General features: G+C 32.6%; 1 protein-coding gene across 1 annotated transcript; it reads right to left on the minus strand.

Moving 5' to 3' along the window:
* Window positions 1–11,018: 11,018 nt before the first annotated feature.
* Window positions 11,019–25,503, minus strand: LOC139526885 (3 beta-hydroxysteroid dehydrogenase/Delta 5-->4-isomerase type 4-like). The gene is made up of 5 exons (XM_071322031.1): window positions 25,345–25,503; window positions 21,539–21,679; window positions 14,397–14,561; window positions 12,814–13,029; window positions 11,019–11,755 (listed from the first exon to the last, which is right to left on the minus strand). The coding sequence occupies exons 2-5, from the start codon at window positions 21,672–21,674 to the stop codon at window positions 11,196–11,198; spliced, it is 1,077 nt and encodes a 358-aa protein (XP_071178132.1). The 5' UTR covers window positions 21,675–21,679; window positions 25,345–25,503; the 3' UTR covers window positions 11,019–11,195.
* Between the last annotated feature and the right edge of the window lie 453 nt (window positions 25,504–25,956).

Here is a 25,956-nt window from a genome sequence, read left to right on the forward strand (position 1 = left end):
TTTATACTTCCTTTGAAAAGCTGAAGATTGAATAAAATAAGAAAACATACTTGTTCTCATTTTCATGTACACATTTTTCCAAAAATGTAGAAATCATGGAGCACAATGTCTTTCCTTGGCCAAACTTTTTTAAATATTTGTTTTTAAGGGGGCTCCTGGGTATAAATGAATTTTTTTTTCTAATATAGGATTTCGCTATATTTTTTCATAAATGAACTTTATCATATACTTAAAAGAAAAATGAAATAAAAAAATGGGGTCACCGTTCATTTAAGCTAAAATCTGCCTCTGGAAGAAGCATACATTTTTGTTAATGTCCTTTTTTTCTGTTGAACTAATAGGAGAAAAAGAGGAAATATCGAAATAAAAAAATAACCTAATATAAGAAATCACTTAAATTTTACAATTATTTAGTTTATGTACAGCTTATTTAAAAATAATAATAAAAAATATAGGTCACCGATGAGTTAAAAAAGATATTTCAAATTTAAGGCCAAAAAATGGCATGTTTGCACCAAAGGGAGATAATTTGGAGCTTTTTCAATTTTTAAAGTCATTTGGGGCCAAACCAAATCAATTTTTTGGGTTGTTTTTTGTACCATATCATAAAGTTACAACTAATAGTGTAATAAATAAAATTTGTAATGAAAAAATAAAGGTTTAATTTTTTGCTAAAATTTGTGTACCCATGAGCCACCTTAAGTCCCCATGCTGCCTCTCTAATCTATTTGTTGTGTTAACTCTTATATTTAGTATAGAGTTCCTGAAGCAAATTACCTATCTCTTAAAAAAAAGATATATTTGATTGCATCAAGTCAGATGTTATAATGCCATTTCATAACTAGTTTCTATATAATATTTTAAACATTTTGTGGAAAAAAAAATAAAATGATTGCTACTAAATTAGAAACAGTTACCTAAATTATTTTTATTTCAGTTTTTTTTTTTTTAAATCATCTGTTTTTAATTTTAATTCAATTCCATCTACCTCAAAACTATAATTCCACCTATTGATTTGTCAGATGAGAAAAAATGGCAACTACGATGTATAAACCTGGCCTTCGTCCATTTATTTATTATTTATACCTCCTTTTCCTGCAAATATCTCTTTTCAATATTGTTTAATCAATATTGAATATATATTATATTGTACATTTCATTTCTGGTTTAATCATAAGACGGAAGACCGTGGGCATGAAGGGTTAAACTTGACTCTGAGTCTCTGCATATAATGCCATCTGTACAAGTCTGCCATGCATGGCGGGAAATCGATCTTTTTGTCTAATTCTTATAAAACTTAGTTTATTATCCCCTCGCCTACTACATGTAAGTTGCGTGTAGATAAAATTGTTATGGACACTCTAGAACCAAAATGCTGAAAACTTGGTATGGTGTTACTCGTTAAGAATATCTTAAGCGCTATTTACTTTAAAGTTCAAAGGTCAAGTCACAGTGGCAGTTGTAATACAAGGCAATATCACCCTTGTGCACACTGTAAAACCACTATGCTTCAAAAGATTTTTACCACATTTGGTATATTGTTCCTCCTTGTAATAATCTGACGTTTTTTACGTTGAAGGCCAAAGGTCAAAGCAGATGGACTTGGTTTTTTCTCCTTCAAATAGCATAATACACAGGAAATTGGTTGCTCATTTTTTACCTGCTGGTTCTAAAGACAATATTCAATGTATTCCCAGTTACTAAATGTTTTGGTTGATTTCTAAAAAATAGTTTATGTATGAAATATGCATATTCAATTTACCATTTTCTGCATGTGTCATATACAAATATAGTGTCCATATTTGTCCCCAATATGTTACATACGAGGGGATGCCACGCTCGGCATTGCCTTGTTTGAACTGTAAAATGTGTGCACTAGTCTGAATAATCACCCATAATTATGCCCATGTTTACTGATCTATCTTAAAGGTAAGATAATGGGTTCGTTGATCCCTTTTATTCAAAAAGAGCTCTTTCAGGAGAATATCATAATAATATAGACAAAGGGAAGGATGTGGGGAAAGCAACAAATGCGGCAAAATATGACATATAGAAAACAAAATGGTTATGGAGTTAACATTCGTGTGACAACAGCTCAGACGATACATAAAAAATCAGAATAATGAAGAAAAAGTTGGTTTCCCTATATATGTGTACCTGCAGTGTTGGTGTACGAGGCGCGTTAATGATTTTCATTATGTTACTTGATATGAAAAATTGACTAAAAATAATATTTTACTTGTAAAAGTAAATCCTGAGCCTGTAATAGATGCTCTTCTTGTTCCATTTGAATTAATAGAAACAACGCTGTCGCCTTTCTTGTTCTCATAGAATCGTATGATGTGAGCTCCATGTTTTGTGAACGTCTTTCTTAACTGTCGTATTAGACTGACCAGTGCATATCGCGCATGCCACTTTAAATGTATTTTAGCGCGAAAATTAACTTACATTTAGCTGGATTTATTGCCGTCGTAGTTCCATCTTGTCGTCTTCGTACTTTTATTCGATGGCAACACGACGGGATTACGAGGTCTTCACGAAGTCGTGTTGCCATCGTCAGACCTTCGGGTAGCTTCGTGATTCATTCGCGTAGACATCGAATTGTCAAAACTGCCCGATGGAAACACGAATGCAATACGATGTTCAAAGATGCATTTCCGGTGACATTACGATGGTGAGGATGGTGATACGAACTCAATACGAACCCTCAACATCGGACGCACCTTCGGGGATTTTGTAACATGTTAAAAAATTTAGAACCCTTCCCGAAGTTGTCCCCGAAGGCTAGAAAAAGTGGCCGATGGTTAAAGATGATTAAAGATGGCACTACGAATAGCCCGATCTGGATACGATCAGTCCCGATTTTGAAAATTTCCATAATCGTGTTGCCATCGGCGTAAAAATCGGGACAGTGTGACGCGGGCATAAAGAAATTGCACACCCTATATTCCATAACATTGCACAGCAGTTTTTAGTTTTTCAATACTTGAAGTAATTATTCTACCAAGTTACTATGAAGTGTTACCCTTCAAAGTTATTGCATAACATAAAAAGGCAAAGGAATTGTACTGTTATCACATGGACCGTTTTATAAAAAGTCTTGGTTGATATTCCGTTGCACTGTCATTTTTCATGTTTTGTGAATCATGAAAATAATTAAGGTTAAGACTCTTTTTGGGAATGGAAATTAGAAGGATCTCGTTATCAGAAACCTGTGTATCAAATTTCAAGTTAATGAGACTACAACTTCTCCTAAGCTACTTTCACAAAAAACAACTTATATAACCTGATTCAGATTTTTTGGTGATTATGGCAGTTGTCAATCATGCTCATAATGCATCACGAAAAAAATGATCGAACTAGCCTGTAAATTAACGAAACAAAAGACACACATATTTGAATAAACTGTTCCGAAGATATAACCTCAATTTTTCACAGTTTAAATGTACATATAAACATAGACATGAGAATTACAGTGTGTTCACATTCTATAGATTCATTAGGTAACCTGTTCTATCTCGTGTTTGGGAAAATTCCAATCTTTCCAAAAATGTAATGGTTAACTGTCTACAAATAAGGTTTCAAGTTTACTGGTCCTAATATCCAGTGAAATGCATTTGTATAAATTAGAAAACAAATAATCAATTTCCGATAAAAACTAGCAGTTTTAAAATAAGATATAAATACTATTTGTTATGAAAAATATATACATTGACAATACTTCATCTTTATGGTCAGATAAGTTGTGTTTTTCTCTAACCCAATACATGTCAACTGACCCGAGATTTTTACAATTCTAAGAGATCACCCGGGACATCCGCTGGGACATTGATTAACCGGGGAATTCCGAAAATGACCCCTTTTTACCTGGATTTCTTAGCCTGGAAATTGATTTCATAAATAAGTGATTTTCATTTGAAATACCAGCGAAATATGTTGAAAGTTTAGATTCATGTTTTTCTTAGATAATAGAGACTAAGCCTTAATAACGAATTTGAAATCAAACTTTAAATAAAATTGTAACCATTTTTATAATTTACATTTTAATTATAAAAGCAATCCCTTTCTTTTTAGCTCACCTGGCCCGAAGGGCCAAGTGAGCTTTTCTCACCACTTGGCGTCCGTCGTCCGTCGTCGTCGTCGTCCGTCGTCGTCCGTCGTCGTCGTCGTTAACAATTTACATTCTGAACTTCTTCTAGAGAACCACTGAATGGAATGGAACCAAACATGGCATGAATGTTCCTTATGAGGTGCTGACCAAGTGTTGTTACTTTGTAGCCGATCCATCATCCAAGATGGCCGCCAGCAGGGGACTTAGTTTAACATAGGACGCTATGGGAAATGCATACAAATGACTTCTTTTAGAGAACCACTGAATAGAATGAAACCAAACATGGCATAAATGTTCCTTATGAGGTGCTGACCAAGTGTTGTTATTTTGTTGCCGATCCATCATCCAAGATGGCCGCCAGCCGGGGACTTAGTTTAACATAGGACCCTATGAGAAAAGCATACAAATGACTTCTTTTAGAGAACCACTGAATGGAATAAAACTAAACATAGCATGAATGTTCCTTATGGGGTGCTGACCAAGTGTTGTTACTTTGTAGCCGATCCATCATCCAAGATGGCCGCCAGCGGGGGACTTAGATTAACATAGGACCCTATGGGAAATGCATACAAATGACTTCTTCTAGTGAACCACTGAATGGAATGAAACCAAACATGGCATGAATGTTCCTTATGATGTGCTGACCAAGTGTTGTTACTTTGTAGCCGATCCATCATCAAAGATGGCCGCCAGCAGGGGACTTAGTTTAACATAGGATCCTATGGGAAATGCATACAAATGACTTCTTTTAGAGAACCACTGAATGGAATAAAACTAAACATAGCATGAATGTTCGTTATGGGGTGCTGACCAAGTGTTGTTACTTTGTAGCCGATCCATCATCCAAGATGGCCGCCAGCGGGGGACTTAGATTAACATAGGACCCTATGGGAAATGCATACAAATGACTTCTTTTAGAGAACCACTGAATGGAATGAAACCAAACATGGCATGAATGTTCCTTATGAGGTGCTGACCAAGTGTTGTTACTTTGTTGCAGATCCATCATCCAAGATGGCCGCCAGTCGGGGACTTAGTTTAACATAGGACCCTATGGGAAATGCATACAAATGACTTCTTTTAGAGAACCACTGAATGGAATAAAACCAAACATAGCATGAATGTTCCTTATGGGGTGCTGACCAAGTGTTGTTACTTTGTAGCCGATCCATCATCCAAGATGGCCGCCAGTCGGGGACTTAGTTTAACATAGGACCCTATGGGAAATGCATACAAATGACTTCTTTTAGAGAACCACTGAATGGAATGAAATCAAACATGGCATGAATGTTCCTAATGTGGTGCTGACCAAGAGTTGTTACTTTGTAGCCGATCCATTATCCGAGATTGCCGCCAGCGGGGGACTTAGTTTAACATAGGACCCTATGGGAAATGCATACAAATGACTTCTTTTAGAGAACCACTGAATGGAATAAAACCAAACATTGCATGAATGTTCCTTATGAGGTGCTGACCAAGTGTTGTTACTTTGTAGCCGATCCATCATCCAAGATGGCTGCCAGCAGGAGACTTAGTTTAACATAGGACCCTATGGGAAATGCATACAAATGACTTCTTTTAGAGAACCACTGAATGGAATGAAACCAAACATAGCATGAATGTTCCTTATGGAGTGCTGACCAAGTGTTGTTACTTTGTAGCCGATCCATCATCCAAGATGGCCGCCAGCGGGGACTTAGTTTAACATAGGACCCTATGGGAAATGCATACAAATGACTTCTTTTAGAGAACTACTGAATGGAATAAAACCAAACATTGCATGAATGTTCCTTATGAGGTGCTGACCAAGTGTTGTTACTTTGTAGCCGATCCATCATCCAAGATGGCCGCCAGCAGGGGACTTAGTTTAACATAGGACCCTATTGGAAATGCATACAAATGACTTCTTTTAGAGAACCACTGAATGGAATAAAACCAAACATGGCATGAATGTTCCTTATGAGGTGCTGACCAAGTGTTGTTACTTTGTAGCCGATCCGTCATCCAAGATGGCCGCCAGTGGGGGACTTTTGAATGAAATTAAACATGTTCCTTCCCTTATAAATGAGGTTGTGTTGTCACTTTTAGCCAAATTTTATATTTTTTTATATGATTTCAAAAAACCAAGTAGAATCAGGTGAGCGATACAGGCTCTTGAGAGCCTCTAGTTAATTTACTCTGCACTGCAACAGCGCTCATTGATACACTCCGGTATATTTATAATGGCAGTGCCATTGAGTTCAGCACAAAAATATACTAGGGAATCAGCGGTAACAGTAGCTGTTTTCTTTTCTATTAGTTTATACTGAAGCGGATCGGCCTGATGAGGATAGTAAAGGACGGAAAACACTTCAGTTCCGCGAGGTAATCTTGTCCGTCATGAATCGGGAGAGCTTTTGCTTAAAATATTTAGAGCTTTATTCACAATCAATAAAAAATAGTCATTATCCGAATCGTCTGTAAATAGTGCAATAATACTTTTACAAGAAACTAAAGATTTCAGTTTTTCAGAAATTTTAGCTTCATCGTTTGATTGTAATTAAGTTTCTCGGTCCATTACGTGAATTCGGGAATATCCTTTTTTAGAGACATTTAATCATTCTTCCTCAGAATTATTGGAACAGTTTTCACACGAATAACAGGACAGGTCGTTTATCGTTAAGTGACCTTCTGAATTTTGATTGCAAACACTATGAACAGATCTTATTTTGTTAACAGGTTTAAAATATAAAGAAGCATTGCGCTAAATTGTCTTTAATGTCTAACTATTCGTCTTCTGCAGGTTCCTGATGTGGTAGTGGTCAGGGATTGGGTACCAAAATCATACAAGTCTTCTGTGGTCTGAATACGGCAACGACCTTTCAACACTGCTAAATCTACTTGTCCTTTTACAATTCCTCCGGCTGCATTTTGTGGTCCTAAAATGAGTTTAAGTTGTTCAAATCAAGAAATCGCATTATTTTCATTATAAAACTGCTTTAAACCACAATAAAATCATTGGTTTGGACAATATTTCTAAAATGTGCTTAATTTGTTTGTCCTAGTAGTAAAGCCTTTTAAAAGGGATACATTTAAGAACCAATGTATGGCCATTTTCAAAGTGTTTGATAAAGTAAGATATTTAAGGCCATATTTGGCTGATGTGAAGCTTGTTTTTTTGGCAGTATTATTGATTGTTGATCTTTTTGAAGAGTTTTAATTGTGTGCGTTATAAAAAAAAAAAAAAAAAAAAAACATACGTAAATCAACTTACTTTTCTATTTATTTTTTATTATAAAAAAATATACAGTGAAAAACCGTGATTATCTTTAAAAACACTTGCATTACATGTTTTGTTCTGAACACATGTCTAAGTAAGAACATACAATGTACATCTTTCTTCCATATAAATACCATTAAATGTGGTAAGGATGAAAACACTTATTCAAACTAATTATGACACAAAGCACAATTTTAAACATCCTATTCAACCAAAACATGTTTGGAATCGAGACATTTTAAGACGTAAACCTAAAAAGAACACAACAATGTGTTTAGATTTGTTTTACAGATTTAAACATAATTGTTACAGTATACGTTTGATTGAAATAGACATTGAAAAAATATTGGATTCTAAACATTCCTTTGGCGTGGGATGTCTCAAAAATATTCCTGCTAAATCTATTGAACTCTTGAAAGTAACTGAAAGTATGGCTCCATAGCAGTGACGGCTTTTGTACTGGGATGAACAGCCATCCGTGAATTGATGAATACAGCGTTTATTATGTGATATAGACCCCAAAAACTCCTATATTTATTTTCGAATCCCGTGAACGAAGAAATGGTCGTGTATTTATTCAGGACTAATGACATAGAAGTGTTCTGCGGAATTTATTCAGTTCTCTCTATATCGTCATATTCAAGCATTGCATGGCGGTGAATTATCGACACATGGACAGAGACATTAGTTTTTTAAAAGTACATAAATTAAAGTTCTTGCATTTCTAAATATCGATATTTTCCTGAAAAGTCATAAACGTAAACACAGCTACCAACGGAAGAGACGACACTAAATATTTAAATTGTTCATTTTGCTACGAAGCTTTATGTTGATGAAATGGAAAAGTTTTCAGTAATTCTTTAATGTATGAAAAAAGAAAACCTGCTTTAGTTTCTTTTGTGACCAGTTGGAGATTCTTAACAGTTTTACCCCCTTTCACATTAAAATTAATGTGTTCATTTTTTTTCCCCCATTTCACATCCATAACAGACTCTGATTCGTCACTTTCCTCATCTAACAGTTTAAAATTATCCCTGATATTGTCTGCTACCGTTTTCATAAAACAGAAGTGTAGAAGACCTGCTATTTTCTTGTGGTGCATTTATATAAACACATTCGATAAACATGTTTGATTGATTTGAAATATTATTGAGTTGAATTCACTGAACAAATTGATGATCTTTATTTTTCTTTCTGACGACTAACTATATATGAATGAGATGCCACTGGATTTCAACGTTTATCCATAACGCTTTTACAAACTTTTAAAAGTTCAGAAGAAACCTTATCTTGTGTAGCTACATCGTCTTACATATATCTGTTCTCACATACGCGTTTGTTTAAACGTTCTAGGTGGCATTGAAAGACCTCTATTAATTTGTCGTTGACTGGTTTTTTTTAAAGAGGGCACCTCTGTATTCAGATACTGTTCTGATCCTTCATTTTGATACTGATTATCATGGATGAATAGTTTGTCTCTGACCATTTTTACTTTTCTTTCCTTGTTAAGTATTTTTAATGATCGGTTACAATTGTTTCCAATGATTTTCGATCTCTTCATGGAATTGTTCATTTACACCAAAACTCTTTCCTTTTAATGTTTTTTTTTTTTTGGTATTCCTTGGAACCTCTTTTAAATCTTTTCTGTACCGATGAAAACTATATCACTTGGTGTGTACTTACATGAACAACAGCTAGAGTAGGATTTCAAGCACCTGGGATCACCCCCTTTTTGTGTTATTGTTGTACATGTAGTTGCTCATTCTTTAGATTTTTGTGTTGTTTTTCAATTACAGTTGTCGTCTTTGTTCTTTTTTGGCCATACATTGTCAATTTATTTTGACTTGTGAGTTTGGTTGTTCTCTTGCCTCTCTTATAAAATCTAATTTGATAATGAGTTAGCCAATTAGTAGTGTCACACAAAAAAGTACAACGTAAACTTCAGCATGACAAAACATGAATGTTGACTGAGTTGTTTTCCCTCTTTCGAATGACTGTTTCAAACGATACTGCTAGTTTTGACTGATAATCCTTTAGATTTTACTGCAGCAAACATTGTAGTAAAGGTTCGTTACAGTCGTGTGGTTACAATCCGACGTGGAATCCAAAACACAAATACGTCTAAAATTTTATTTCTTATAAATCATTGACAAATTCGGCTGTCATTATTGTCATTATAAACATTATATAATAGCACTATAAATATCATAAATATGTTACAATTATAACTTTATAATATTACTAATACGGAAAAATTCTTGTGTAGTCATCACATAAATCAACTTGAAATTATACAAAAATGTAAATTCCTTATAGAATAATTTTAACACATACAAATTATTTTTGAATAATAAAACAAATAAGTAGACTTTTGTCACAAAATTGCATTGACTTGTGCGGTAAAAAGTATACCTTATATTACATTGTTATAAAAAAAGCACTTAGTAAACATTGCATTGTTTGTGCATACAGTCCTGACATCATATATAACAATAAATAATACACAAATAAATAACACATAAATAAATAAATAAATAACATAGAGATAATCTTTTTACAATTTGCATTGTTTTTTGCATTACATATATTTAAATTGCAGTTCAAACAATATATAAATAATACATGAAGAGGAAATAAATTTGTTCTTTTCTAACGTCAGAGCCAATTAAATAATTGAGATACTTTTAAATTAAAATCGAGATAAACACATATTTTGCTTAATATGTTATTGGAAACAATTCAAAATATTTATCATGTATCAAAATGGCAAATTCGGTATAATTGACCCCGTGTGAAAATTAAAACTTCAATTTCTAAACAATAATATATTACAATACACTTGCATAACCAAGAATTATTAGATGTCATTTTCTTAAAAACAAAACTAAATTCTCAGCTTAAAAAAGCGCAAAGAAAAAATTATAAAAAAATAGCAATGGTCATGTAAATTATGAATAAGAAACTTAGTACAAATGTGCGCACGATCAACGCATGTCCAACCATATAGAACTTAACAATGATGAACATGAAACCAATAAATAGTTCTCATTACATTTTAATATTTGAATCAGGAAGTTGCAAGACAAATTAGTTTCTTTCGTTTTATTTTAAATATTCCTACGCATTTTCATGGATAATGATTTTTATTGGAGCATAAAATACAACTTTGATCACCGATTAATTTTAACTGTCAATCAAAATTATTGAAATCCTAATAAAACAAATATTTAATGTAATTGTTATATATTTTATATTCGGATTTATTCCGGCCTCGGATGATTCAATCGCATACCGTACGAATGTTTAATAATTATATGCATTATTTATAATTCTGAAGCAGAACAAGTTATTCTGTAAGGGGAGTGTGGAATGATATTATTATAAAATCGTAGTTTTCACCAATTTCCTACCACATGTCATTCTTTCATCTCTAATGGTGAGATTCTAATAAAAAAGTAAGATTTAAACATTTAAGTAATTTACAGTGCATTTTAGTAGAATTCGTATATGCACTTCTTAGAAGAATTCATAAAGTATGGCACAAACAAAAAAGTGTTATCATTCCTTCTTCTGGCTAAAGTTAAAGTTTGCTCGATCAGCGAGTCACGGGTCTTTCTATCGTGACAACTTTTTATAAGTTTCAGTGGCGACCCTTATATTACACTTGTATACATTTCTTTGAAAAACGTTTTTTTACAAATTAAATAGAATACTTTGTAGTTTTTGAAAAATACCATTCTTAGATTTCCAGTATAGGGCCTATTGATTTAATGTCTTTCAATAGTTCATGATGTGAGTTGGTTCACGTCTTCAGAAGCATTACAGTTATTTGTTCAGCACGCTGTTATAATAAACGTTTGAATTGTTGATAGAGGACTCAAGGTTATATATTGGTTTGTATCCAAGGATTCGATTGGCTTTCTCATAAGTCACGTGAAAGGTTTTATTCAGGAAGCGTATTCCTTCTATGTTAAAATATGTGTTTACTTTTTTCCACGGTCTTATAAGGCCCATCACAATTTGCACAATAATAACGAGGATCAACACCAGCCATAATGGAATATACCATGAGGAAAACGAATGTCCTGTTCCATCTAGGTAAGGTTGTAACAAACTTGGTAACGTCTGCAGAGGGGTGTCGTCTGCAGCATAGAAATATTCTCCACCTATGTCTACTCCTTTGCGCATGACTTCCAGTGCCTTGACGAACATCATTGCTACGTTACCGACGTACGACACTTGAATTTCAGCTTCCATTTTACCGAGCTTTGGAATACGTGGTATCAGAGTACCCTTCACGTGCGATACATACTGGTATACAAGGTTGATGTCTAATTCTCCATACATTGCTAATGGCAGTATAGCACATGTCTTTAGCTCTTTTCCTGGATTAAAAGTAAAGAATTATATGTAATTAAAGGAATTAGGATTTTGTAAAAAATACCCTTTGTTAGGAAAAGAGGTGCGAAAGATACCAAAGGGACATTCAAACTCATAAATCGAAAATAAACTGAAAACGCCATAGCTAACAGACAGACAGACAGACAGACACACAATAGTACACAACACACAACATAGAAAACTAAAGACTAAGCAACATGAACCCCACCAAAAACTTGGGGTGATCTCAGAAAGTACATGCCGAGGAAAATGCTAAGCTAAATGAGCTAGAATATGAAATAATCTGCGTTTCTTTCATTTGAGCAATTTTAAAAAGGCTTAATATAAAAGATTATATCGACTTTCACAATGACTCTTACCAAGACATGTTATTTTATGAACATGAATCTTTAATTGTATTTCACATTGTAAAACAATCATTTATTAACTAGTAAACATTATTGTAAATAGGTCCCGCTGAAGCCGACCTCCGAGTCTGGAATTTTCTCGCTGCGTTGAAGACCCAATGGGGGCTTTTGACTGGCTGGGTTTTTGTCGTTTTGTCACATTCTCCGTTTCCTTTCTCAATTCTATTTCCATTGTAGAAAACGTAGAGAATGTAGACGACGTGGTATAGGAAATATTAGTCGTCAGGTTTAAGATGTGTAAATCATCGTCCGTTGTAATTATTAAATCTCAGTATTGCGTTATTGAGAAAAAAAATATACAAAAACAACCAAAGAGCAAAGAATAGTTATTAATTACGAGTTCTAGTAATTTAAACCCGTACGAATAATCATGTAGAAAAGATTAAATTCTAAAACAATTCAATTCAAAGTTTTATTGCCATTATTTGCCATATAAACTTTACAGTTTGTGACATATAACAACAACAAAAACCAATGACAATTGCTTCATGTTATATTTATGAAGCATATCATTTTGTAGACATTTGTATTGAAGACAAATTGGTCGGGTTGTTGTTCTCTTTGACGGATTCTTCGGTTTTTTTTCTCAATTTCTTTTTGTTGACATTTGTAGTTAAATTTATAAGTATATTTACCATTCTTCAAAATGTCTCCATTGGCGCCTAGCACCATATTCTGAGCTTTAAGCTTTGTCTTGGCATACTTTTCAAACATAAACTTATGTGGTATAGGTACTGTTGTCTCCGTTCCCTTCTTGACTTCATCATGCCCAACATAAATTGAAATTGAACTGCAGTATATAAGAATCGGAACACTGTTGGCTTTGCATGCCTCTAATACTACTTCCGTGCCTAAAACAACAAAGAAGACAAATCTATACTTTAAATAGTGTTTGTCAGTACAGAGACCATCTAAAAAAGTATACATTTTGAGTTTATATACCGGATGATTTTTTGGTGGACTCAAATTAATGTTATTCAAGCTTAAACCTACATGAAAATGTAGGTTACATGCGACTGTTATGATACTCTCCCCGAGAGAGGGATTCCATTCATTTCTATGTGCATTTACATGTATATCTAGTTTTCTGTTTGCATGCCACTGGACGTAAAGATCACAACAATCAATAAAGATAGCACATAATTCATATTCAAAAAAACCGATATGAGTTCGCATGATGGTTGGTCTTGTTTAGAATAAAGTTAACCAGTCCCGCTAAACACTAAAAATTAAGGAATTAAATATACATGTTCAAGCTTTAAAACAACGCCAATGCAGAAGATATATACAATTTAAAGTCAAATCTTCAGAAGTTCAACCCTAGCTTAGAAAGTATCGTTAAATAATGTATAAATGTTTCCGAAAAGTAGAATTAGTATCATGCAAACACTAGTTACATGACGGATTGTACTTACGATGCACAAATACTCTTTTGAACTTAATTCAAATGATTTAGTCAATGCTAAAACATGTATGTCATACGTGTTATTTGTTCTATGTTTTTCTCCAGACAACATGCACAGTCATCAACTTCGACGTATGTGCATTAGCATTTTTTATTTTGAAATGCCACTGATTTTGTTTATATATGTCAGACGTGTTACTTGTTCATTATTTTGTCTCTCGAGACGATACTTAAACTAAGACGTTCATGTATAACTTTACGTGTTGTTTTAAGTGTTACAAAATATGTATTTGCATTTTAGTCTCTAAAGTGCCACCTATCATGATAATAAGTCAGACGTGTTTCTTATTCTACGTTTTCAAGCATAAACTACGGCGAGTAACTTTACGCGTACTTGCTTGTATGTTTAAAAGTTTCTTTTATTTTATTATGATAAAACATATGTTCTTTTATGTAATTTGAAATGTGGAATATCTAAATGTTAATATGTTTATTTATCAGTGTGTTGTATCATTTTCAGCACTATTACCTAATTCGTGGCGGTCAGTTTTTGTGAGTCGATGAAGGCGAAATGTCCGCAGAAACCCACAGGGAAACTAAATTATAAATAATCTTATAAGATTTGAGATTTGAGTCGAACGTGTAGGAATCGAACTCGCAACCTGAATATTAACAGGCTAGTAACACAACAGTTGGACTACCTAGACCGCGCCTAGACCGATATATAGTCCCCCCCCCCCCTTTTTACATAAAATTCTGGATCCGCCACAGATATTAATAGTTTTTTTTTCTTTCTTAAAAATAGAAGTTTACCTTTAACGTTAACTTCTTGTAAAGCCTTCTCATTAGGAAACAATGTTGAATCGACTAGTGACGCTATATGGAGCACAGCATCTGTTCCGTTACACGCCTCACGTACAAGGTTCTTGTTAGTGATACTTCCGATGAAAGAACGAACTGGGAAAGATTCTTTATATTCTGAAAAGAAGATTTGATTTTGTGAACATGTGTGTAAAGTGGAATACAACAATTGTAAGGGGTTGCCATTGTAGAGTTATAATACCCTGGAAAGTCGAGAAAGCGCAAGAGAGTTATAATACCCTTGAAAGTCGAGAAAGCACAAGAGAGTTATAATACCCTTGAATGTCGAGAAAGCACAATAGAGTTTGTATTTGATTGATTGGTTTTTTATTAACGCCACTTTCAGTACTGCGAGCTACAGTTTGTATTTTGTGACGATCAGTTTGTATTGATTGAGTAATCTGGAATTTCCATTATTTCAAAGATAGAAAGAAGGGTTATATTATGTAGAACTCAAGTTTTGTAATTAGAAGTTCTATGGTAAAAAAATGCCTGTCATCCTGAACTTTTGCAATCTTATGGACTCTGAATATTATTTACGTCATTCTTAATCATATGAACATGCACGTGCCTACAAACTAAACATAACTGCATATTAATAACAAATTGTTCAATAACAAAAACACGGTCATTGGTACATTGAAATATATTTATCATAATTTACAAGTTAAATAAATAATTGTCTGGGGTAAAGTTGATTGATATAACATAATATGTCTCACTTAATTACAGTTATCTTGTTTATTGTTTACTTGTCTGGGTACATGTATATGTACTGAAATAATACAAATATTTGTAGATTAAATTAACTTTCTAACGCATGCGTACTCAGCACGTAACCCACTAAAATACTTTTATTTCGAAATATTCAGATAAAAAAAATGGATTTTGAAATACATATTTAATTTTTTTTAGTTTGTCTAATTTTTTCAATTATATTTGTTTTTTTCATTTTGGTCTTGATCGTATATGATGTCCTAGATATCGTCAAACTTTTTTGTCAATGAAAAATATTTGATCTATTTTATGGACAAATCATATAGTGATGAAATCTTTCATAAATGTTCATCAAGTATAGTGGTAAATATATTTTGCAATTTATATAAACAAGAATATGTGTCAGAAGAACATCACATTGAACATATTTATTGAGTTTCAAGGTCATGTGACCACAATACAATAAACTACCTTGAACCAAAGTCTTAACCTGATACGAGAATTTGAAGAATGTAGTAATAGACGGACGCCCAGACTGAAAGCAAATAACACCTTTTATATCGCAGGCGGTGAATAGAAATATAGATAGCGCGTTCCATAATTATGAAGAGGGAAATAATTATTGGACAAACAATATATAAGAAGGTGTCATTACCTCGAGGTCATAATAAGGAAAATGGGGGGGGGGGACTTTTTTTCTTTTAAAAAGATGGTTTAAGAAGAACGTATACAATAACATAATGTCCACCAGCACAATCGAATGTTTGCATGAATTGCAAACTGTGAGTTCTGAGTCAAAAACTTTATTTCATTCTGATGCAATAACGGACTTATCGCAAATGAATAATCCTAGATGTGTCCTAATTCTTTCCCGACGTACAATGTCAAATATACTTTCCGGTTTAAAAGGTAGGACCTGTTGGAAGGTACAAGTGTCTAAATGTCATAAGTTTGATACATTATCTGTCTGATCTATGATACTAATGTACTATACATATTAAGTTATATTGAAACTACATTTAATTATTTTATAGTAACTTATTTCATTCAACCCCATGTTTAACATTCCTAAGTTTTAGCTGCTTCAGTTTTTCTTTTAAAACTACTTTCATCATATAGATTAAGCGTTTTATTTCGCAGGGACTTTAAAGCCTTTTTTTCTCTATCCGATCTGATGACTTAAATATTGGACATCGTTAAAAAAAATGTTATCAACTGTTGGTTTAAATTTGAGTCTCGGTCAAATTTTAAAGACACCTTCAGGAAATTTCTGAATTTCCGACCGCAGAATTAAAATATTGGACATCGTTAATGAAACGTGTACATGTATGAAATTAGCATATTGATTTAGTTTAAGTGTGGTCAATATTTGTCGATACATTATGTGTTCATTGTTGAAGTCCGTATGGTGACTTACATCTTTGTCATTTGGTCTATGGTGAATGGTTGTCTTATTGTCAATCATACCACATCTTCTTTTTTTTCATTTTATGTTAATTTAAAGGAAAGTGACGGAAATTACTTTTATTTTTATTTGATGTTACATGCAGTCTGATTGCATATGACATTAAGATGCATATGTATGTGCAATAAGGAAATAATGAATGATTTTCAATTGAAATATCTGAATTTCTTGTGACGTATATTACTCATCTATATTATATTGATTTACCGTGTCTGTATACCATATATAGACTGTGTTAAATATTTGTTTTCGTTCATTATTTCGTGCATAAATTATGCCGTTAAGTTTCTAGTTAAAATTGTTTTATATTTGTCTTTTCGAGGACTTTTATAGCTGAATATGCGGTATGGTCTTTGCTCATTGTTTAAGGCCGTACGTTGACCTATATTTGTTAATTTCTGTGTCATTTGTTCTTTTGTGGAGAGTTGTCTTATTGGCAAGTATACCATATCTTTTTTTTTTGTATTAATGGACGTTTCTAGTATATGATTGTCCAGTGGAAAGCATTTCAGGTATATCTTCAAATTGACTTTCATTTATATAATTTGAATATATTTATAAATTAAGATGGCGTTTTTTAAATCTTTTTATTCTGTATTGTGTTTGTTTCCTTATATAAACTAACTTTATTTACTTATAACTATTTTTTACCGTCCAGTGTGAGTATTTCTTGTACATATTCATTTATACTTTCATTTATATAGTTATGTCCATTATGATTTCGTAAAATTAAATTTCTATATCTTAACCTGGCGGTTTTTTTCAGTATTGTGTTTGAATCCCATTTTGATTATTTGCTTACCCTGTAGTGGGAAGTATTTCTCTATATATTCATATATATATAGAGATATATACAGGTCAAAAGTAAAGACAGCGATTACTTTATAACAATGAACAAAACAGCCTTCCAGTATCATCATACACTGGTTACTGGACACATGTTATAAATAATAATACTTTGTTATTGTCTTATAAAGAAAACATGATACTTGTGACAAATACAACAACAAATAATAAACTGATATAAATACACATAAAAATAAGAAGATGTGGTATGATTGCCAATGGTACAACTCTTTACAAGAGACCAAATGACACAGACATTAACAACTATAGGTCACCGTACGGCCTTCAATGATGTACAACAACTGGTAGTGTTAGTTTTTGATTTGATTGATATTTTTTTTATATCCAAAATCACCAATAACTCCAGTGCTAGCAATGAATTATATTTCATGATTGATATTTCGAGGAGGTATATCTTCCAGAAAAAGTTCAGCACCATTTATATAACTTCTGCGAGGCACCATAGAAAAAAAATCTTATTGATTTAATAAAAAAATCTGCGAGAAACTAAAAAGGTTAACATTCACTTATATTCCATTTTCGTTTTATAAAAAAACGGGTTTGTAGTAATTATGGTACATTTGTATTATGCTTTTTAGAAGATATTTACATTTTTAAAATTTTCTATCAGATACATATTTCGTACTTCTGTCAAGTAGATTAATTTGAAAATGAAACTTTGGACTGAGCTGTATTAATTTGTCATTTGTAATAAATCAAATACACTACAAACTAAGAATAGAAATGTTCAAATGAGGTCAGAATAAGCCAACATTTTCAAAAATTAAAGCGACACACGCACAGGTTATGTATACGTTTCCGGTTTTGATTTGACACGATCGTGCTAAGCGACTTATCTTTTTAATTGTGAAAGACCGCGTAGTGATAATTTTTTTCTTTTTTTTTTTTCGTGTGTTTTTTTTTTTTCTCCTTGACGAAAACAAATTCTCCTTTCATTCGAATGAAAAGTGTCCACGAAGTGATCCATGGTAAATTAATTAGTCAATTTCCTTAAAAATTTATCCGATCCTTCGACCTCCGTTGTCAGAGGCGAAGATTGTTCAAGACACGTGCACGTGACAAATATATATTATGTATATTGTATATTGTCTTCTACATGTTCTATACATGTGACTGATAAATAATTGCACAAGTCAAGGTTAAAATATAGATATGCAATGTGAAATATAAAGTAGGATAATCATCTTTTCATTGATAATATTTTATAATAATTACATTAGAATCCTCAATTTTGATTGGCTGATAACAATTGCGAGACATTCCAGTATAATATTTTATTTCTATATGCAATGCAACATCTATGACTACGCGTGCTATCCATGACAATGTTAAAATATTGCATTACAAACAAATCAAATCCTTGATATAACTAACAGTCTATTTACTTAATTAATCGTTGTGGCATAAAAATGCACAGGCAATTATACGAATACTTCGTTTATACAATTTCAAAAGAAGTAGCATAAAGTCGTTGATCGTGCGTACATTTGTAAAATTTTGTTTCGGTCAAAGCTTTTATACCCCAATACACTTATTAAAATGAGCATTAAATTCTTAGGTAATGAAAAGAATATTTGATATGACTGACAATGACTGAGACAACTCTCCACCAAAGAAGTAATAACATAGAAGTTATTAGCATAAATAGGTTCAGCTTTTAAAAATTGGCTAACCTCATATTACATGGCAAGCTTTAAATGGTCACGAATTTATTAAACAATTCAAACGAAAACACTAACGGCCTGATTTAAGTATAACAAAATAAACGAAAAAAGAGTACGATATACAGTAACACACGACTACTACTGAATTTAATTACCTTATGTAAGAATCCTGAATTTTGATTGGTTGATAGCCAGTGTATTTTTCACCAATTTACAGTTATCAAATGAATATCGTTCATTTCTAACGCCGCCGGGGTATTTGCCAAAAGAATATGCTCTTTTTACCCTTTCTGCCGTGGTATTTGCCAAAAAATACTCTATCCGACTGGACGCTTGTAACGTCACGATCATCAATGCGTTTTTAAACATTAGCATTCGGTGTAATTAAACAGATATAGCATGTTCTTGAGGGGTATTTGCGAAAAATACCAGTCTTGAGAATGAATTTCCCTCGCCTTACGGCTCGCGAAATTTAACATTCTCTCGACTGGTATTTTTCGCAAATACCCCTCCTTAACATGATATATCTGTTTAAAAGCCCATGACTTTGAACGGGGTGTGGCGGAGTTAAAAAAAATTGTGGAAGCCCAAACATGTGACAATCTTGTACTTCCTTTTGGTTGGTAATTAGATAACCAGTTGAAACCGGTCTTCTCTAATACATATTGTGATTCGTAATATGCATACATGTAGAATGTGCATTCGAAATATAAAAAAAAAGTTAAATTAAATGTTTGAATGATTTATTGTAATAATATTTAATTTGTATGTAGTAGGTGTTATTCATTGTGTTGTTTGGGGAGTTTTAAGAATACAGGTGATCTGAATTTGTGCTTTTAGTCTATTGGTCAGTCTTCAGTTTAATTTATAGCAAATACAGATCTCAGTCATATTTATATTATTTCAGTATTATTAGTTTAGGAATGCAAATACAAGTTTCTTTATAGTTTGAATTGTACTTAGCTCTATCTTCACTGATCAAAAACATTTTCCTTAAGAGTATTTATTTTGCCACTGGTTGCTACATGAATGTTGAAATGGTAACCGAAAGACTGACAATGTTAACTTGAACTTTACGACAAAAGGTTATAATGTATGGTAAACTTTCTTATAGACAGACTGAGTGCTGACAAAAATGGCAAGGTGTTATGCATGTGTAAACTCTCAAAAATTAGATGTGATATTAAAGTGAATGTACAAAACAATATGTAACCAAGTATATGCAAATACATTGTTTACTCTGTATATTCGTTTTTGTCTTTGTATATATGGTGTAAATGTACATGCAGATATCAACATTATGCCTCATAGTGATCAAAACAACGGCTTGACAAATAAATTTCATTTCTTGGGGCACTTGATTTATTTATTAGCCTAAGTTGTAATTGGCTTTGAACTAGCTTTCAGTAAACGTAAGTACTATTGATGATTTCTGTGCTTTGTGGATATTGCTTTCATGTTTCATTCGTGCCTCGTAGACCTAAATAGTTTAGCCAATCGCAACAGATTTTTAAGTTTTATCTTGTGTTTTGCTGTCACAGCGTTGTCCAAGGTTAGAAGGTGGTCGTAATGTAGTTACGAATTTTAATTTCGATCGATTGATTGCTGGTTACTAAACATTAAACGGCAAATAGAAAAAAAACCATGGGGTATCCATCCTTAAGACAAAATCAGTACATGCACAGTAAAAAACACACAAAAGGTAAAGGAACAGCGCTTTGCATCTCAAAGTCACAGTGGGGCATTCAACACGGAGCAAAAAACTCTTACCTCATTCTGAGTTTAAGACGGCCCCTAGCATATAAATATAATAATCCATTGTAATAATACTGTTTTGACACCTTTACAAACATTCGAATTTATACTCGAATCTAAGCCTTGATAAAAATAAACAGTGCACATTTGTTGAATAAAATTGAGAATGGAAATGGAAAATGTGTCAAAGAGAATACAACCCGACCATAGAGCAAAAAAAAAAAAAACAGCCGAAGGACACCAATGGGTCTTCAGCATAGCGAGAAAATCCTGCACCCAGAATCGTGCTTCAGTTGTCTCCTTAACAAAATGTGTATTAGTTCAGTGAAAATGGACGTCATACTAAACTCCAGAACATATATATAAATGAACTCAAATGAGAATAAAAAAACACACAATGCCTTTTATAGTTGACTATGCAGTTAGGGCTTTGCTTATGTTAAAGGCCATACAGTCACCTATAGCTATTACTTTCTGTGTCATTTGGGGTCTTGTGAAGAATTTTTTCATTGGAAATCATAACACATCTTCCTTTTTTTTTAAATGTATTAGACAAACAAATGCTCGAGGCTCCTGACTTGAGACAGGCGCAAAGATGCGGCTAGATTAAACGTGTATGCACTTACCAAGCTTTTTCCTGAACGGAACGAGGTCTAAAACACGTATTTCTTTCAGGTTGGAGGAATGAAGTTGTAGATGTTTGATCACATGTTGGCCAAGGAATCCACTTCCACCCGTAACTAATACAACAGTAGAAGACATCTTGTCTGCAACAAATATTGAAAGCAAAATATATTTTTGTAGTTAAATTTAACGTACCTTGAGTGATTTAGTCAGCGCAGAAGCCGCTTGGAAACTATGACAATAAAATTTCTATTGTTTAAGATATTTAGTTTGATCTTATTCGGTATAAATATTGTATTCTATTTGTTTTAGTTATTGTAGTACCAGCGCATTTTTTTCGAACTCTGAGATATATTTTTTCCCACAGCAGCATTCTTATTTATTTTACATTATTTGAAATCTTTATTGCACAAATGAAGTATAGTGTATTTATTTTTTAAGATGCAATCGCAAACTAAACTATACTCATAAAGAATGAAATCTTTAACGAAATAAATGATAGTCAATTTTTTTTTAATCCCATTTCACGGGAAAAGTTTTAATTTAAATTTTAGAAGTAGATGCCTCCCCAAGAGTAACTTTGGCATCGGAAAATAGTAATAAATACTTCTACGATGGGCAGAAAAAAGGATCGTTCGTTTGAATGTGTTGGGTGTTTAATAGCGAACCCATGTCTGATCGAAATGGGGACGTTTAAGTAGAGTATCATCTTTTGGATGTTACACAACCATTGCAATGATCCTTTGGGGCCTTTTATATATCATGTTTCAAGGCAATATATGCTCCCCTATCCACAATGTTTTTCTGAGAAGTGACGGTTTTAAATTCCCGTTCTTCATCCCGATGTTCATAATCTATATTATAAGTTGTGAATGAATTATGGTCCTGAGTTTAAAATGAAATATTTGCCACTGAACATTTATCAAACAACAGTCAATTGATCCTTGAAAATATATTGTATTTTTAATATTTATTTAAATCTATTAATAAACATGTATAGAACATTCTGTATAGGATTACATAACAGCGACTAGTCACTTATGTAAATTCCTCTCTTACGTATAAATGTTTTACTGTTTTAATTTTTGTGTATGTATGATTCAATATATTTAAAGTCATCGTAATTGATTTACACTGTCACAATTTAAACCATATTCGAGACAAGAGACGTTATTTTTATTCATAAGGTTATGGATATGTACTTTTAAAAAATATTTATTCACTAATTGTTCTAATTGTTAATTAATAGCATGCAAAATTAACCAGTAAGAAATTAAAATTTAAAACATGATGGTAGAGAAATATATGTTTTTTTTAAATAGTGAAACTACATTAATCTTTTTAAAGACAACAATAAAACATATCTGTACATTTCAATTAAGATAAATAATTAAATTAGGCATGGTTAACAAGCTTAAGTGTTTTAAAAATATAGAAAACTTTACTAAGCGAGTGTTATTTAAGCCTAATAAAATAAATATTTCTTATGACGGCTAATCTAGAACATTTATTGAACATACTTGAATTGATAAAATATGAATATTTGTTCTCCATGTCCTACTGGGTAGACCCTGCTGCTTAACAAAAAGAGGCAAAAGATACCAAAAGGGCATTAAAGCTCTATCATTTTTTGACATTTCTATTTCAGAAGTTGTTATTGGTAACTTCTGGAGGAAAATGAAAAATTAAATTTATATCAAATTTTGATGTTAATAGACACAAGAAGATGTGGTAGGAGTGCCAATTGCAATGAGACAACTCTCCTTATAAAAGTAAGCCGTTTAGGTCAACACGGTGCCTTGGCTCACATCGAACAGCAAGCTATAAATGACTGAAAAAGTTACTAGTGTAAAACCATTCAAACGGGAAAATCAACGGTCTAATCTTTGTAAAAAAACGAGAAAGGAGAAACATGTATGAACGACATCAACAAACGAATACTACTGACCATCAGATTCCTGCAAAGGACAGGTGCAAACAACTGCATCGAGTTAAAACGTTTTAATGGGTACCAAACATTCACCCTTATCTAAAACTATAGTGTAACTTCACAACATAGAAAGACACACTATAAAATATCTATTGAAATAGCTTAACTCAATCAAAATACATATTAACACAAATGAACATATAACTCAACATGCAGACATCTTATACGTTCAGGTATTTCACATCCAAAATTTTATGGAAATATTCTTTATAAAGCACAAAAATGTCAGTATTCTCCTCAGAAACTAACAAAACCTTTAAATAGACTTATTAAAAGGGGATATAGTTACGATACTGTTGTCAGGTCATTAAAGATTGCATATTTTGGCTTTAACATTGATTCACTGATAGGGTCTTTGCATCGGAACTAAACACATTTATTTCTAAAAAAACAGTTGTTGGCATGACACGGGTTATGTTCTTCTCATATATTTTATGATAGTATGATACTAAACCCCTAACGGGAGGGATTGTACCTGATATTCATATGATGAAGACATAATCTTTCTATCAGTTTAATTGAGGTCTGGAGCTGGCATGTCAGTTAATTGCTAGTAGTCTGTTGTTATTTATGTATTATTGTCATTTTATTTATTTTCTTTTGTTACATCTTTTGACATCAGACTCGGACTTCTCTTGAACTGAATTTTAATGTGCGTATTGTTATTGTTTTACTTTTCTACATTGGCTAGAGGTATAGGGGGAGGGTTGAGATCTCATAAACATGTTTAACCCCGCCGCAATTTTGCGCCTGTCCCAAGTCAGGAGCCTCTGGCCTTTGTTAGTCTTGTATGATTTTAAATTTTAGTTTCTTGTGTATAATTCGGAGTTTAGTATGACGTCCATTATCACTGTACTATTATGCATATTTTAGGGGCCAGCTGAAGGACACCTACGGGTGCGGGAATTCTCGCTACATTGAAGACCCATTGGTTGCCTTCGGCTGTTGTTTGCTCTATGGTCGGGTGGTTGTCGCTTTGACATATTCACCATTTCCTTTCTCAATTTTATACACTGAACTAATAAATCTGTTCTATGATACAATGTTAATACAAAATCCATAAAATAAGGGATGCATTAAAGTAACAGTATCATACCGCTGTAAAATGTTAAACAATTTCAGAAAATAACAGTTAACAAGTAAATCTAGTAAATATCGGTGCAATTAAACAGTGAGCTATATTATGATGAGAAGGGTCTACTGGTACTTTTCTCTCAAATACATCTCTTGAGTATGGTACATGTACATGTATATCTCTCCAGAATATTTTTTCATTAAATCTATTCTATTCAATGAATTATGAAAATGTATAATGAAGGGTTCACACTTTCTCTTCGTTACAAACTACCCTACTTATTATATTAATTGCGGATTTTGTCTGTAAATATGTTAAGCTGTTTATTAATAAATCCTTAAAAAAAAAACTTTTTTTTTTACATAATCGAAAGGATAACATTTTGAGTTTTTTCTTAAAGTTGTAAAGATTCCAACGAATGGCCCCCTGTTGTCATTTTTGTATATATGCAATGTACAAACAGAAAAGAAACACAGGCACCACATATCGGATTATATTGTGATTATGCGGTATGGGTTTTGCTCATTGTTGAAGGTCGAACGGTTGGAAATTTGGTCATTGGTGGATCCAGAGATTTATCTCATTGGCAGTTATACCACATCTTCTTTTAGCAATTATACCACATCTTCTTATAGCAATTATACCCCATCTTCTTATGGCAGTTATACCACATCTTCTTATTTTGATAAATTTGAGAGGTATTTACATAAGTTTCTAACTGATAATAAATCGCAAATACTTACGAAGTTAGTTCAGTTCCAACGATAGAAAATCAGTACGAGTGCCTCTGCTTACAGAACTACTTATACCGTACCGTGAATTAGTATAAAACTGACAAATTTCAGTTTATTATTCAAAGATATAGGGTCCATCAGATAACGCCGATCATATCTTGTGCTCAATGGTTATTTGATAAATTCGGTTACATTGTACTGAATTCATCTATCAGAGGCTAGATGAAATAACTTTTACTACGTTAATTTTAATTATTATTGTATAAGGTGGAATTACTGATAACGAGTGTAAAGTTGTACTAAAACAATCTAGGATACAATAATCAGATTTATTATGTACTTTGTTTATTTTTGGATATATTTACTTATTATTAAACAGAATTAATAAAATCTATTTTTACCTAATATTATGTCCTGCTAAATAATTGTTTCAATCATTGATCCAATTGATGGCCCTAGCAAAATTTGACTTTGACCCTTTGACAAAAATATAAAAAAAAATCAGAAAACTTGAACAACACACTTTCCAAGAAAAAATTCATAAGACATATAGCAGTTTGACAAATACTAATTTTTATCATTGAGAAGCTTAATATTTCCTTTACAATGCAAGGTGGGTAA

This window comes from Mytilus edulis, chromosome 6 (assembly GCF_963676685.1).
Source record: "Mytilus edulis chromosome 6, xbMytEdul2.2, whole genome shotgun sequence".
Taxonomy (NCBI): Eukaryota; Metazoa; Mollusca; class Bivalvia; order Mytilida; family Mytilidae; genus Mytilus; species Mytilus edulis.

Bases quoted from the DNA above. Each gene is read 5' to 3' on its own strand.
- LOC139526885 (XM_071322031.1), bottom strand. From the start codon at position 21,674: ATGTCTTCTACTGTTGTATTAGTTACGGGTGGAAGTGGATTCCTTGGC. The intron at 14,562-21,538 runs GTAAGTGCATAC...TCTTCTTTTCAG, and splicing joins TCCGTTCAGGAAAAAGCTTG to AATATAAAGAATCTTTCCCA. The intron at 11,756-12,813 runs GTAAATATACTT...CTTTTAATCCAG, and splicing joins TGGAGACATTTTGAAGAATG to GAAAAGAGCTAAAGACATGT.